The sequence below is a fragment of the Panthera pardus genome, unplaced genomic scaffold (genome assembly GCF_024362965.1).
Source record: "Panthera pardus isolate Hobbes unplaced genomic scaffold, ASM2436296v1 HiC_scaffold_4, whole genome shotgun sequence".
Taxonomy (NCBI): domain Eukaryota; kingdom Metazoa; phylum Chordata; class Mammalia; order Carnivora; family Felidae; genus Panthera; species Panthera pardus.
The window spans coordinates 12,960,975-12,977,354 of NW_026526969.1; the positions used below are offsets into that span (position 1 = coordinate 12,960,975).

General features: G+C 51.7%; 1 protein-coding gene and 1 long non-coding RNA gene across 4 annotated transcripts in view; one reads left to right on the forward strand and one right to left on the reverse strand.

Annotated features, from left to right (window-relative positions):
* The window catches only part of SDK1 (sidekick cell adhesion molecule 1), an 879,729-nt gene that overhangs the window by 99,652 nt on the left and 763,697 nt on the right, over positions 1 to 16,380 (reverse strand). For all 3 annotated transcript variants that reach the window (XM_053894114.1, XM_053894115.1, XM_053894113.1), the window contains exons 23-27: positions 13,490 to 13,599; positions 11,690 to 11,840; positions 10,849 to 11,086; positions 3,399 to 3,514; positions 1,945 to 2,134 (exon numbers count right to left, since the gene is read on the reverse strand). In XM_053894114.1, the coding sequence (XP_053750089.1) occupies positions 1,945 to 2,134; positions 3,399 to 3,514; positions 10,849 to 11,086; positions 11,690 to 11,840; positions 13,490 to 13,599 (805 nt within the window). The remainder of the gene's footprint in view (positions 1 to 1,944; positions 2,135 to 3,398; positions 3,515 to 10,848; positions 11,087 to 11,689; positions 11,841 to 13,489; positions 13,600 to 16,380) is intronic.
* On the forward strand, positions 6,639 to 11,711 carry LOC109251151 (uncharacterized). The gene is made up of 3 exons (XR_002073380.2): positions 6,639 to 6,705; positions 10,318 to 10,486; positions 11,634 to 11,711. It is a non-coding gene; the product is annotated as an uncharacterized LOC109251151 (long non-coding RNA).

Consider the following 16,380-nt stretch of genomic DNA (forward strand, 5'->3'; position numbering starts at 1 on the left):
CAGGGTCATAGCCCTCGTAAGATACATTTACTTAAACGGACGGGCGAGGAAGTGCGTGGCCTGTACCAGAACTTCTGGTTGGAACTTAACTGATTGATTCCCAGGTAAGAGGCCATGGGCACAGAACTATCGACACAACAGGATGATGTGTGTTACAGTCACGCGGGGCTGTGGGGTTCTGCCTCTGCCTATGAAGCTGAGAAGAGCATTTAAGATTTTAAACCTGTGTTCAAAAATTTTTTTATTGTTTATTTTTGAGAGAGACAGAGAGAGAGAGAGAGAGAGAGAGAGAGAGAGAGAGAGAGACAGTGGGGGAGGGGCAGAGAGAGAGGGGGACACAGAATCCGAACAGGCTCCAGGCTCCGAGCTGTCAGCACAGGGCCCGACGCGGGGCTCGAACTTACTAGCTGAGCCGAAGTCGGACACTTAACCGAATGCATTACCCAGGCGTCCCTAAACTTGTGTTTAAATAAACCTGTGTTTGGGAACACCTGGGCAGCTCAGTCGGTTAAGAATCCGACCCTTGATTTGGGCTCAGGTCATGATCTCACAGTTTGGGGGTTCAATCTCTGCATTGGGCTCTGTGCCAACAGCTCAGCCTGGAGCCTGCTTGGGATTCTCTCTCTGTCTCTCTCTGCCCCGCCCCAGCTTGTGCTTCCCCCCCCCCCAAAATAAATAAATAAGCTTAAAAAACATTAAAAAAAATGAACCTATGTTTGGCAAAATAAACATAAGAAGGAGGCTAAGGGCTCACAGGCCAGGGCCAATTCATACATATGCAAATTCTGACGTCAGCCTTGGTGGCACAGACCCCCTGTGCTGTCCCCAAGGCAGGTCACATAGATCACACTGAAATGAGGGGATAGAAAACATGCTTAAATTCCGACTCTGAGAGAAGGAGAATCATTCCTTGACTTCCAACCTATACTCTCGCAAGCAGCACCTGTAACTGACCGAGTTGTGAGGCCCATTTTCTCATACGGCCCTTTTACTTTTCGTCTCTGTGACTCGGGACGCCCTGGCTTCTCCTGTCACGCCCCAGCCCCCCAAGACTCCGCGTCCAGGATGGGATAAGCATGACAGTGAGCCGAGCTCCTTCCTGTCGTCAGCTGAAGCCCGATGCCCACCCTGTCCCCCTGCAGGACAGGAGGCCTCCGGCTCAGCAGCCCGAGCGCCGTGGGGGCTCATTTAATGACTTCAGCAGACACGTGGATGAAAACCTACAGCTGGTCCAATTCCGTGAGAAGCTTCTGATCCCTGAGGTGAGTTTTGGGGGGGGGGGGGGGGAGGGAGGAGATTGGTGTTTTCCCCCAGAACACCCTCCCCCGCCGAACATTTGCCACAGTCAGCTTAACAATAAAAATGTAAAAGAGATAACCTTTAAGTGTTTGACATCTGCAAAGTGGAAAACCATATTTACTGATGATTTAGACTTCCATAAAAACAGAGCCGTCAAGAAGCGCGCGCTGTTCCCGCCTGGAGGCAGGCGTGCCGCCCCCCCCCCCCGCCCCCCACCCCGGAGCCTGGGAAGAGCTCTACCCAGAAACTTCTGGCAGCCTCTTGGCAGGCCACGCAGGGTCTCCTGGAGCTGGGGGCGCCGCTGAGGGCGGGGGCGCCCAGGTTGGGCTCGGAGTCCTTGCCCAGATTTGTGCACACGGCCCCGGGAGAAGCGGCCGAGGGTTTTACGGCCCCAGCCCACCCGGCCTTTACTGCACTGCCTGCTGCCAAGTTATGGCTGAAATTCACACAGCTTCATAATTAGGCTGTAAAAATTCACTCCGGGCTGAAATTGGCCATATAAACAGTGACTGAAAAACAATTCTGTTTTGTTTTTCTCAACTGAAAAAAAGGCAAGGAGGAAAAAAAAAAAAGGGATCTGAAAATTAAGTTACAAACGACAAGCATCCAAACTGTTCGGGCCGTGGGAGCACCCGGCGACCGTACCGTCATCCTTGGTCCGCTCCAGGAGGAGGGGAGAGCTGGGGACTCCGTTCCCGATGCGGGTGAACGCCAGCACCTGCAGCTCGTACAGCACAAACTTCCGGAGACCCGTCAGCAGCGCCGACTGCGTGTGGTTCCCGCGCACGACGTGGCTGCGGGGCTCGGGATCCAGCTCCTTGGCCCGGAACAGGATCTGGAGCATCAGCACACACGTGCACGGTCATGAGGGCGCGCGGGTGCCAGGAAGGGGTCTCAGGGGCCCCGGGGCTCCCAACCCCAAGGCAAGGACCAGGCGACCGTTGCCTCCCCTAGGACGGCCGCGTTTTGGCTTGTGGACCCAGTTTCCACGCGCGGTGTTCCGTGGGGGGCGAGCGGCCCGAGACGCGCTTTGTGAGATCTGGGGCACACGGCGGGAGCCACAGCAGCCACAGCCACTGAAACGAGGACTCGGTCATGAACACAGAGACGTTCTGCTTCCTCCAGGAGCCTGCACCCCACTCCGTGTCCCAGCTTATTGGGAAACTGGGCTCTTGCCTCAGGAGAGTTGCTGCAGTCTGCCTGAACCCCAGGCCGCAGCACCCCCGGGGCTAGGTCCTGCTGCCCCCACACAGACTCAGCACCCTGGGACGCTGCCCTCCACGGCCCCGCCTGCTCCTGCCCATTTCCTAAGTCCTTCCTCAGAGCTCACCCTTCTGGAACTGGCCCCTCAGTGACCGGAAAGCCACAGAAGATGGGGATCCCCAGGGAGCAGAGTGAATAGAGGACAGCAAGCTCTTTTCTCCAGGACCCAGGTATGTGGTGTGGAGCGTGGCTCACTGGACCCACTCCAGGGGAACGCCACGTCCCGTGGGGCCTGAGGGAGCAGTCAGGGCTCCCTGGAAGGGAGACGCGGGGACAGGTGGGGAAAGACAGAGACTAGGGATTGAAATCACGGGACACCCGCAGGCGACAGGCAGAAGTCTGCAGCTGGCCACGTCTGGGGGAATTCATCCTGCTGCCTGGGGGAGGTGACGGAACAGAACACAAGTGAGTGTGAGACTACACACCCAGCAAGGCTCCCAGGGAGGCTGGAAGGCGGTCAGCCCCTCGCCCCGACGCACTGCCTGGACTTCCCGGGGTACTGGTGTGCAGGCACGCGTGCACGTAGCTAAGGACAGGGACCTGACACGCACACCCTAGAAAACACCGGCTTCCGTCCCATACCTAACCTCAGAGGCAGCTACGATGACGACTCCCATTTCACAAGCCTGGAAGCAGAGGTTCAAGGCTAAGTAGGTGGCTACTGTGTGTGCCTTGCTTTAGTCTATGGTAAGAGGTCACGGCCACACCGAATCCTCAGAGGGTTTAGATAAGACACCAGACAGGAATGTCACAAAACAGGCCAAAGCTCCCTGGTTTAGGGGAGTGGCATGCAGTCCCATGACAACTTACCCGAGGACGGTCACCTGAACGCGTACCTTGTAGCCCAGGATGAGCCCGTTCTGGTCCTGTTCCGGTACCGAAGCCCATGTCAGTAAAATCTGGGTCGAGCTCACAGCCTCGGCGGACACATTTTCAGGCGCGGCTGAAGGAACTGCCGGGGGTGAATTAAACAGGTTGGTACCGAAAATCTAAAGCTTCTATAAATAAAGGCCCAACTTTTACCCAAACAATCAAGTTGTCCTTGAAAGAGCAACGAATTCTGAGCCTTTTGGAGTGATCAGATTAAGCCTGCAGAGATATAACAGAAATGTAAATCTCTTTAATATTAGCAACAAATTCCACAGATCCGGGGTATTTAGGTGCTCAATTTTACCCGAATCCGCCCAGCAAGACAATATGCTTGGGCTGTTTTCATATTAACTTGGGGGAGCTACAGGCTTTTCTCTCCAGGGGGAAATCCTCACTTCCAGACCCCGGTTCAGTGATACCTGTAAATGCGGTATTTTGTGAGGGCGGCAGGGGTGCTGGAGAGAGCAGGTGACATTACCATGCACATGACAGGGAGGGGAGGGAAGATCGCCCATTTGCTCAGTGCACCTCCTGTGCTACGGGGTCTTCGGATCCACACATCTAGGAGCCCACGAACCCAGTGAGGCAGGGGTGAGCAGCCCCGTGCTGCAGGTGGGCAAACCAGGGCTGGCGAGCACGCCATCCAGTCCAGTCAGGTGAGTGCTTTTTACAAAGGGATGGGCCTCCGGAGGCAAGCTGTGCAAATCTTACCCGTGCACCTGCAGGATCAAGTTTGACTCTCTCCTGTTTACGGATGTCACCGAACTAATTCTATTTATTTATTAATATTTTAGAGAGAGAGGGAGAGCGTGCTTGCGCGAGCAGGGCAGGGGTGGGGAGGGAGACAGACAGAAAGTGAGAGAGAGAAAGAATCCCAGGCAGTCTCACATACAGCCCAACACGGAGCTCGATCCCATGACTGTGGGAACGTGACCCAAGCAGAAATCGAGTTGGACGCTTCACCGACCGAACCACCCAGGCCCCCATCACTGGGAGCCCCATCACAGAACTAATTTTGTCCTATATGTTTCCAGTGGTTCAGAAAGAATGTGTATTGAGACAACCATCAAACTTTAAAAGGCGAGTCTTTATTTTCTAGATAATCTCTCGGCTTTGATAATTTTCTCGTGGACCCATTTAAACCGTATTCAGATGGGAAAGGCAGGTCTAGGGTCCCCCAGCAAGGTCATGGCAGCATTCAGGACCACAGTGTCACCGGATCCACATCCCACCAGGATCCAATCTGCCGTTTAGTTACAAAGTATCTGAGTATCTTAAAGTTGGTAAAAATAAACAAGTAACTAATCTTACCCTTTCTCTATTTTGAGGCAGCTTCAACTCCCTTTCCAACCTGCCATCTTGAGTTTGGGGACAGTCCTAGAAATTCTTTTTCATTAAAAACAATCCCGATTACAATGCTTCTTTTCTCCTTCATTTGCTCCCTCTCCTCCACAGGATTTCTCACTGCTCAGTCTTGATTTTTAGGGCCTCATTTATCCTTATAATATATCACAATAAATCATAAGATGTCATGAAACCAGTCAGATCGTACTTCAAAATCGGAAACGTCATTTAAATGTGGTTCAAAATGTTCCGCTCCGTGCTTCCCACACCGGCTCTCAGCATGCCTGTGGCCACACCGTATGTAATTGCCCACGTGTGGCCACCCTCACAAGGCATGGTCTGAAGTTTATTCTCCCCCCCTCAGCTCCCTCCGCTCCCTCCCTGCCCATCAGGTGCACTCCACCACTGGGCTTTGCGACCCACACCCCCTCCTACCCACCCTCGAGGGCTGAGCGGTGCCTGGCAGGGTCTGTTCTCAGAAGGGGTGGATTTCTCTGTTGGGAGGGCACGTGTTCAAATTCGGCAGGACCAGGGAAGGCAAGACATCAAGATGCTGCAACAGGGGCTGGGGGGCGGAGGGCTGCCTGTCAGAGGTGAGGGGCTGCCTCCGGCAGGAGGTTCTGGAAGTGCCATTCAGAGGTGGAGGTGCCAAGCTCCAAAGATCCAGCAACACTGGAAGAGAATGTGCAGGTTGGGAGGGCCAATATCCGAACACTGTACTCTTGCGGGGAGGGATCGGCCTAAGAGGGGCTCTGAGGACCCCACTCTTCCACCATGAAGAGTGTCTGAGGTCTGGGGGTGCTGGGTGGCTTAGTCAGTTAAGCATCCGACTGTGGCTCACGTCACGATCTCATGACTCGTGGGTTCGAGCCCCGTGTCATGCTCTGTGCTGATAGCTCAGAACCCAGAACCTGCTTCGGATTCTCTGCCTCCCTCCCTCCCTTTCTCTCTCTGCCCCTCCCTTGCTCACTCTCTCTCTCTCTCTCCCTCAAAAAAATAAAATAAACGTGAAAAAAATTTTAAAAAGTGTCTGAAATCTGAATCATCACATCTTGAAATGAAGATCAAAAACCCTATTATTCAATTTGTGATGAAGGCACCTTCTGAACCCAAACTCTTCTAACTAAACAAACATCCCATTAAAAACTAAAAAATAATTTTCTGTAAGCCAGAACCCTCAAAAGAAGAATGTGGTAGCATAAAGCAACGCTTAGGTTGTGAGAACAATTCTTACTCTAGATCAAAAACTTTCTCAACAAGTGAACCACAAATGTGGCGATACCGAAACTGATCCGGTTGGTGCCGGGGGCTGCTTGTGCTTCTCCGTGATACGTACACACATGTGTTGTTGTTTTTTGCCAACCAAGACAAAAAACAAATCTGTTATGCCTTTTTTTTTGATACAAAATCTGTAGCCCGGTATTACCTGAAACATAGAAATCCCTACAAAAATAAACAACATCGCTCAAGAAAGTCTACTCAGAGTTACCGGGTAGGAGGTGACACAGATGGTCTGAAGAGGACAGAGCGAGAAGAAAACATCTGGAGTGAGTTTACACAGATGCTGACAGCCTCAGCATTCTACTCACTATCGTGAAGGTAGCTTTGCAGCAGCTGAACAGAGTTTTACAAAAATATAGTCTCACTTCAGCAATTTTGACGTTGGTTCACTTTGTTTTTTTGAGAGTGTTCTTTGGAAATGTAACAAAACAATATTATTTTCCATTTTTATTACATTTCATTCATCTTCACGTATCATTTGTACTTTTCTGAACAGAATCCTTGAAAAGTAATTTAGCTGAGTGTAAAACTTGAGGTTAAGTTACTTTCTCTTAGCTCCTTCAGGATTGTTATGATTCCATGATGCCACTGCCTTCTGGCCTCCACTGTCCTTGAGAAGTCGGCTTCAAATCGTCTTGCCTTCTGCAGGTAAGATGCCTTCACTCCAAACATTTTTAAGATTTTCCCTTTGACGTTCAGGCTTTACACTTGCAGCATAATGCATTTTGGTGTGGACATATTTTATTCTGCTCAGGATGCATATTTCTTCAGTCTGATAAAATATCAGTTCTGAACCTTCTCAGCCGTTATCTCCACATATTTCCTCACTCTCTTCTCCTCCCTCCTTCCCCTCTGAGTCATATTAGATATATGTCAGACACTGTCATTTTATTCTTTATGCCTTTTAACCTATCATGTTTTCAACCTCTGTGTCTCTGTGCTGTATTTTATTTACTCGTTAGAGTTAGAGTTATAGATTACTCATATCTAGCTTTCGGTTTGAGAATTCTCTCTTTAGCAGTGTCTAAACTGCTTTTCACCTCAATTGTAGTGTTTCATTTTCAGTGGCTGTGTCTTTTTTCTTCTTAAAAAGTGCTTTAAAAATGGCATTTTATCTTTAAAGTTTTAATGCGTTCTTTTCACAGTTCAAGACTTTAATATTTATTCCACCTTTATTGAGATATAACTGATATACAACATTGCATAAGACTAATGCGTGCAACATGTCAATTTGTGATATTTATTTCAGAGAGATTACCACCATAACATTAGCTAACACCTCCTTCGGTCAAATAACTATTGTTCCTTTTTGGTGGTGAGAACATTTAAGATATATTCTCTTAGCAACTTTGTTTTTTGTTTTACAAAAATTTTTTAATGTTGGTTTATTTTTGAGAGAGAGAGAGAGTGCAAGTGGGGGAGGGACAATAGAGGGGGACAGAGGATCTGGAACAGGCTCTGCATGGGCAGCAACAAGCACCCAATGCGGAGCTCGAACCCACAAGCTAGGCATGACCTGAGCCAAAGTTGTATGCTCAACCAACTGAGCCACCCAGGCGCACCTCTTAGCAACTTTAAAGTAGTATTAACTATAATCACTATGCTGTACATAAGATTGCTTAGAATTTATTCATCTGGCAACTGTAAGCCTTCCATAATTTTAAACATACTTATTACATATTCTCTTTCATACTAGTATGTACTTTAAAGTAATCAGGTCCTGTTTCCTTCCTTCCTCCTTCCTGCCTTCCCTCCCTCCCTTCCTTCCTCCCTCCTTACTTTCCTCCCTCCATCCTTCCCTCCTCCCTTCCTTCCTCCCTCCTTACTTTCCTCCCTCCTCCCTTCCCTCCCTCCTTCCCTTCCTTCCTTCCTTCCTTCTTTCCTTCCTTCCTTCCCTCCCTCCCTTTCCTCCCTCCTCCCTTCCTCCCTTCCCTCCCTCCTTCCCTTCCTTCCTTCCTTCCTTCCTTCCTTCCTTCCTTCCTTCCTCCCTCCCTCCTTTCTTCCTCCCTTCCCTCCCTCCTTCCCTTCCTTCCTTGCTCCCTCCTTCCTTTCCTCCCTCTTCCCTCCCTTCCTTCCTTCCTTCCCTCCTTCCCTTCCTTCCTCCCTCCTTCCTTTCCTTCCTCCTCCCTCCCTTCCTTCCTTTCCTCCCTTCCTTCCTTCCCTCCCTCCCTCCTTCCTTTCCTCCCTCCTCCCTCCCTTCCTTCCCTCCCTCCTTTCCTTCCTTCCTTCCTTCCTTCCTTCCTTCCTTCCTCCCTCCCTCCCTCCCTCCCTCCCTCTCTCCCTCCCTCCCTTACTAAAAAGGATCTCATTATTACACATGACAGAGTATTCCCTTGTGTGTTTGGCAAAAATTGTGAATTCATCTTTTTCGTCTTTTAAAAGTTGTTTTTTATCTGGGACAATTCGGCTGTGGCAGTATCTCTCCATAGACGTTTCCTTCTTTGGTTGCCCAGAAAGTCTGGCCCAGGACCACGTTTCTTTCTTTCTTTTTCTTTTTTCACTTTTTGTCTTAAAAAAAAATTTGTGCTGTTTTTGAGGCCAGTGAAATCGCTTATTGGGTTATCACATGTAACGTTTCAGGAGGAGTGGATCACTGTCCCCCCGGGGTAAGAAGCTGGTCATTGAGGATGTTCCTCAGGGCCTTCCGATGACATACTAAGTGTACCGTCTCTGAACCGTGCTTATTTTTTAATAACAGCGCTTGTGATTGTCCATCTTGATTTTAGATTTTATTTTAGCCACCTCAGGGGTGTGAACTAGCAACTCACTGCGGTTTTCATCTTCATTTCCCTGGCAGTGAATAACACTGAACATCCTTTCGCGTGCTTAACTGACCATTTGTATGTCTTCTTGGGAACAATGGATATTCAGATCCTTTGTACAGTTATTAATTGGGGCATCTTTTCGTTTGGAGTTGTAAGAGTTTTTATATGTACATCAGGGATATAAGTCTCTTATCTAATGTATGATCTGCAAATATCTTCTACGATTGGGGGACTGTTTTCTTTTTTTAACTCTCTTCATGGTAGTCTTTGAAGCACAAAGCTTTTAATGTTAATGAAGTCAAAGTTTTCTTTCGTTGCTTGTGATTTTGGTGTCTGGAAGCAAGTTTTACATTAATTTCTTTTCTACAAGTCTCCGGGACAGTGTAAAGGCGGAGCCCCAACCTGAGTCGGGCATGGGGCCTAGAGTTACCTCGCTTCTTCCCATTCAGCGTCCAGGTAGACAGGTAGAGGTGGACAAACTTCCTCGGGTGGAGCTTTTCAGTCTCTTCTTTCAAACATGGTACAGTGTTCAGGAGCCTTGTCTGTAGGCAAGTGTCTCGCTTCCAACCCCCCGCCTTGCAGAGACTCACGGTTGAACCTCCTTTTCCTGGATGGGCACCATGTCCTGAGTCCTGCAACTCCCAGGATGGATGTCCCCTCCCCGTGCCAGCCCCCTGGGGCAGCCACCGCACCAGCTCACCACCTAATGCTTCCGTCCCTTCGTGTCTCTGACACATGGGGATTTCCCCTGTTTTTCTTATGAGGACAACCAATAAATTCAAAATCCCCCCTAATTATACTTTGTCCACAATTTTCTAGTTAGTCACGGTGACGCGGTTTGTTTTTTTTTTCTAATATTTTCTTGGTCTGCCTGTTACTGGAGTTAGAACAGTCCCTTAGAATGTTTCAAGTTCTCTTCTTTGTCACAAAGACTCAGACAGTGAATAGAGCTTTTTAAAAATCCATGTGATCAGACAGCCACAAGCTGAGCATACAGTCTCAATCTTTTATTGCTAACGTAATAAAACCTACAGCCGAAAAGAAAGCCAGGAAGGCATCTGAGGCAGCCCCGGCTGTTCTGGCAAACCCCTCTTTAAATGTCGGTCCTCTTGGAAGAGGAACGATACATTTCCACCCGTTCAGGAGAGAACCTAGCCGTTTCAGACCAGGTGGAAGGAGCTGGTCTGTATCACCATACCCTTTCAATAGGACAGTAGCCCTTTTTTGGGACTCCATAATCTCAAACTGGGCCAGCGAGGGTCCCCAAAACCACAGGTCAGCCCACAAAGCCCAGAAGGTTCAGGGAACACACTGGTCCTTACCAGACCGCAGTCCACATTTTTGCCTGTTGACCCCAGACACTTCTCCCTTCCTCCCTGGCAACCGGCGGCAACCCCGAGCCAGGTGGCTCTGCGCAGAGAAGTGCGTACCATTTCTGGAAAGATTCTAAGGGTCAGGCATGCCTGTTCTTCACTCTTTCTTCTCCCTCTGGTAGCTGGGCACAGATGACAATTAGTCTTACGGCACAGCAGAGCCTGGGTCCTTGAATCGCCTCGAAGAGAGCCACCCCCTGAACAGGAACGGTCCTACTTGGTGGCAGCTGAAAAGTGGACTTCTATTGTGTTAAAGCCACTGAACCTTCGAGGGGCTCTTTGTCAGTGCAGGTGAGACTATCTTAACACACCCACATACTACTTTGTCAAGAGGAGGTCCTGAGGGCCTTGCGCTATAAAGATCTCCCTTAGGAACTCTGTACACTCTTGCTTCTTATCCCTGATGGCGAGAACCGTGCCTCACTTCGCAAATAATACCATGAATCCAGCCCCTGGTAAAATCCGTCATTAATTTCAGATTAGTGGCATTCACTCTAATGACGTTCTACTTAAGTCACGGTCGCGGTTGACCTGATTACTGGGTTAGGAGAGTGTGGACGTAGACGCAGGTGGGGACAGAGCCAACGAGACGCGATGACCGGGGACATGGGTGGGGGCTGAGCCCCGGGGCGGGAAGAGCCCCCCCACCTCACCTGACTCGCGCGTGCGGCCCCGCACCGCCTCGCTCCAGGGCCCGGCGCCGATGGCGTTGAACGCCTGCATCTGGAGCTCGTACTCCGTCCACTCCTCCAGCCCCTCGATGGTGAACTCCCTCTCCAGCCGGTCGTTGATGACCTGTGCCAGTGCCTGGGGCCGGAGGTCGGGGCGCCAGTACTTAATCCTGTAGCCCACCGACTCGGGGTTCCCGTTGTACTGGGAATCGGGCAGGGGCTGCAAATGAACGACACCCGGGGTGAGCCGGCGTCTCCGAACTGCCACCTGTCAAGGCCGCCAAGCCTGGGCCTGTCTTACGAGGCCAATTCCTTGGAAAATATTTCCCGCGGGGAACACGCTTGGGACCTTTACCGCGTTTTGTCCCCCCAGAACTTTTCTTCCGTTAATTAAATGAAACCCTATCAGTAACTTTGGCTGGACGTAATTTCTTTTAATACATCTTGGCTTAATTTCGTGGGGGAAACGTTCTGAATAAATATCAGGCTGGCTCCCTTACAAACATTGAGTATTGGCTTCATGTTGACCCAGCTTAAGGACTTACAGGTCCAGCTTATGGCACCACTGGTTTCCCTCCCCCAGAGAATATTCCTCAGTTCCGAGAAGCCAGTGAGTGTTGCTGCTAATTAACTAACAGGGTCTCCGGGGCTGGTCTGTGACCCAAGCCCAACGGGAAAACGCAATACTTTTTGGTTTCGCCGAGAGGTTAGCTGTGACTGGGACAAAGCCGTGGCCGACGCATCACTAAGCTCTGGTTTCACGCTAGGTCCTGGACACTGGAGATGACCGTCCCTGCAGCCAACTTCCGGCCCCCCAACTCACCACCCAGCGGAGCCGCAGGCTGGTCTCGCTAGCAGTCCGTACGGTGATGCTGGTCGGAGCCACGTCCGGGGGCGCCTGCAGGGTCTGGATGACCCGGGAGGACTGGCTGAAGGGGCTGGCACCGACGATGTTCACCTGCCTCATTCGAAATCTAGAGGCAAATGGCAAAAGGCAATGTGGAAAGACGGACAGAACAAAAAAACCCACAACGTTCTCGGAAGGTGCAGGCGTGTGTCCCTCCGTGTCATCAAGGCTGCCGCTCAAGGGCACCTTCTTTCCACCTGGTTTCATTAAAAATGCAAATTGCATATCTGGTCCTTTTCCCCAAAAACCTCCAAAGAATGGTAAATTCATTGAAACTCAGAGATGCTACATTCCCGAGTGCAGCATAATGGAACGGGTTTCATGGCCAGAAATCTGTGTCATCAGATGCCACTGGCTGATTCGAGTTTGGGGTAAGGACAGGGGGTTGGGGTTCAAAGAAGCAGTTGACAGAACTGGAGTGTCAGGATGTCACGACCAAATGGTGGCCTCGAGAGTCTGGTGTCTTTTCACCAGAACGGATGCCCACACCCCATTCTCTGTCGGCTCAGGAGAGGTGCACTGGCCCCAGAATCCACACCCGAGGACCCGAACCCCATTGGCAATTGGGACCCGAGGCAAATCAGACTTGTCTCCATTTCCTTACCTATAAAAGGAGGGTGGGGGCAGATGTGCTTTAAAGCTTGGTTGGGCTAATGTTTTCAGTTCTCTGTTATTTGTATGTAGATTACTTGGAGTGAACTTTTGTCCAATAAATGTACCCTGAGCAAACACGCATCTATTACAGAGTCTGGAATAGGACACGGACAGGGGTCTCTAATCACAGTTTCTGGCCTTCGAAGCAATTGTACAACTGACATCAATTGCACATGGAAAGCCTGGAGGCCCTGCAGCTCACGTGCGGAGAAAAATATTTCTCGAAAAGCGAGCGAAGCGCGTGGTACCTTGATTCATCTGCTCTAATCTGAGGGAGGCTGTTAAAACGAACAGAAGCTTGAACAGCATCTCTCATTAGGCATTTAGGGAAAAAAAAAACGTAATGTCGGTATTATACTCAAAAAAAATGTTCTTTACAAAGATGTAATTTCACCTTTTACTCTCTGAATTAGTCATTCTTAGTCTTTTACTCCCTGATCTTATGAAAAGTATCCGTCCTGGCAGAACAGTGACATTATCAAACTCAACATCTGGTGATAACTGGAAATTTCATCTTGGTCAATGATCTTACGGGAAGTTATAACATCTCTAACGGCTTGTGATCACGCTACCCTTTGTTAAGGCCAAGGATTTACTGCCTGGATAGGTTTCAGGATCAAGAAGCAAAAGGTTAAATGGCATGTTAAGTGCTTGATTAGTGAGGCCCGCGGCTCCTGGGCGTTGCAACGGGAAGCAGAGGATGTTCAGTGGAAGATGCTTTGTTTACACACAGGCTGTTGACAGGCGCAAGGGGTCACTGGGCTTTGTGAAGACCCACGTCTGGGCTGCCTGGGGCTTTTGGTATTAAGCCTAACATACGAGTGAGCCATCGCAGCCGGTGTTGAAGGAAGGAGAGCTGCTAATCTGGCCTCGGGGATATACCCTCTCTTGGAATCCTCTTGAGGATTCATGTAACATGAATTCAGGTAACATGGACTGTTACCGCTGCTGAGAAATGCCTCGGTTACACACACAGAGCTGGGTTTTGGTCTTGCGGGCTGAAGCCACCCGCTGGCCTTGCCAGCCCTCCTCCTGTGGCGGTCTAGCACCCGAGGTTCTCACCTGTAATGAGTGTAGGGTGTGAGGTTTGGGATCTCCAGCGTCTGGGCGTCAGGCTCATTCTCCTCCTCGTAGAGGCTGACCCACTCCTCCTCCTCTCCGATGGCTCCAACCTGTGGGAGAGAAGATCGTGAGAAGGGACGGAGGAGCCGCAAGGCGGATGCTGCCATTTACACAGTGTGCAAATGCCTGGTGCGAGTCGCGCTGGGCAGACCCACCCCGTGTCCCGCACACGGGCAGGTTAGTTGAATCTTGCACACACCTTCGGTCTAAGCCTTGGAGATAAGGCTCCTGCTAAGTCCGAGGTCCTGCCAGGATCAGGACCCAGAGGGCGGGGCCTGAGGGTGAAGTCTCTGGGGACAAACGTCACGAACCTCACACCCTCCCGTCCTCCCTCCTGCTTAACAGGTGAGGATGCAGAGACAGGCCCAGAGAGAAGGCCTGGCCAGGATCCCACGTGACCCCACGTGGCCGTGTGTCCTCACTTAGGGTCCAGAGCCATTTCCACCACACGATGACCGGGGGGGACGGAGTCTCCGCCCACTTCTGTCCCAAACACACAGTCTTCAAAGAACTGGTGCTTCTTCAAAGAACCTTTCGCGGAGAAGGACTGGCCGCTGCCTGGGAGCCAGACCAGCAGGCCAAGTCAAGAGACACCATGACCTCACACCAGCCAGGAGAGCCCTGACTCCACATCCCTGTGTCAGGCACACTCGGCCTTATGCAGGCTGTGTGGCTGTGGGGGACCCAGCGGACACACGTGGAGGGAAGGCTGGAGCACAGAGGGAGTTTCAGGCCAAACGTGCCCTGCCGAGGTGGGTCATTCCAGGGCCCTGAGCTTTTAACACTTCATAAAGGTGTCAAACGACACAATTGAGCAGAAATGTGCTCGTTAAGCTTGCAAGTGGCCAGGGGGCTGGGGGACGGCACAAGAACCCGAGATCTCGGAAAACCGGAGGGCGGTCCAGGAGGGCGAGGAGGAGCCTGAGCCGACACAGTGCCGAGAGGCCCGCTTGCTCCAGAAAGCTAAATGCAGACTCGAAGCTCTAAACACTCCATGTTGAAAGCACGGAAAGAGTCTGGCCGTTCCTCGAGAAGTTAAACAGAGGACGACCATATGGGCCAGCAGTTCGGCTCCCAGGGGGACGCCCGGAAGCTGGTCCTCTAGCAGGTACACGGGTGCACGTGTTCACGGCAGCTCTGGCCACAGGGGAAGGCCACACAGGGGCCCATGGGCGGACGCGGATCAACAGCTACAGTGCGCCCACACCGTGGACTGTGCAGCTGTAGAAAGGAACCTACAACCTACAAGGTGGGTGCCTCGAAAACGTGATGGTAAGTGAACGAAGCCAGACCCCAAAGGCCACATATTGTACGGCTGCATTTCACGCAGTTCCCAGAATAGGTAAATCCAGAGTCAGGAAGCAGATCGGTGGGTGCCAGGGGCCGCAAGGAGGGAAGGGTGAGTGACTGCTTCACGGGTACAGGACTTCCTCTCGCGGTGATGGGAACGTTCCGGGACCGGGTGTTGAGCAACACCGTGAACGCACTAACGGATGAACTGTGTACTTTGACACGGTTAACTTTATGTTACGTGAATTTCAACTCCGTTTAAAAAATAAAAAATGTTAAAATAAAAGGTGGGGTGACTGGTCAAAAACATGCGGTGGAGAAAGATCCGGAGGTCAGAGTCAATGCACGGCCCGGGAGTCAGAAAAGCAGCAGGGTAGTCGAATGGGCAGTGAAATCAGAAGATGATGGAGTCGGCACAGCTGGGGACAGGTGGGTAGCCTCCAGGACCCTGGCACCGGTGGAGGCTAGTCTCCCCCAGTCATCAGCACTGGGGCCCCCACCGGAGCCCGCAGAGACACAGAGGTGAAAGAGGGAGACAGCAGACGTACATCGAGGACGGATCGAGGGTGCACGGAACGCCTGTGTTGGAGAAGGGAGGGTCTAGGGTAACCTGGGTTGGAGGAGCTGCAGAAACAGACAGCACTAAGTGCCCCCAGGGCCCAGGGCCACCACCGGCCTCCTCCTCTGTGCCCCTGATGTGGAAGGGGCCCAAAGGGGAAGACTGGCCAGTACTGACCATGGCCTGGGTCCGTGCAACGCTGCCGGGCAAACGGAGGCGAGCCCCCGCCGTGTGGTGTCAGGGAGCGCACCAACGTCCACTCAGGAGCCCTGCCCGTGGCCCGGAGTCCAGCCAGGGGCAGACCCTGCACGAGTCTGGGGGGTGAAGGAGGGGAGCTGGCAGATGAACTACAGGGCGGGAGGAAAACCACAGCTGTGCCCCAGACTCGGAGGGTCTGCCGCGGTTCTGCCCCACGTAGAGGGGACCACATGGAGTGGCAGGGAGGGGGGGCGGGGGTGGCGGGAGGGCTGGGACCACACTGTCCGCTCAGCACCGTTCTAGACGTTAACAAGATATAGGCGCGCCTCAGAGTCAAACGCTAACAGTTCAGCCGAATTGTACTGAGTGTCAGGGACCCCCTTCGATCTGGGCCTCATGGCAGGGTGTCGTGGTTTCTGAGTCCGAGGTGACAGGTGAGCTCCTGTCCGTGAAAGGGACCCTCGGGAGACTGAACCGCAGCACTTGTACCGTTTCTCGTAAGACAAGTTTAGGGGAAAAAAAGGAAAGGAGGATGAAAGGAAAAAGGGAAGAGATGACTTCGGTTTTAGGAGAGTCAGTTCAAGACCTTTTATCTCCTGTTTGAGCCCCTACGGAGACGCCTCAGAGGGTGCTGGGGAGCAGGGCGGCCGGTGCTCGGGGCACCGAGTGACCGAGGCAGGTGTGGGCCGTGGGCACCTGCTCACCACCACCAGGAACCAGGGCACGAGTGCTGCCCCGGAGCACTGTTGTCCTGACGTGTCTGTGCACATGGAGGGGGGACACG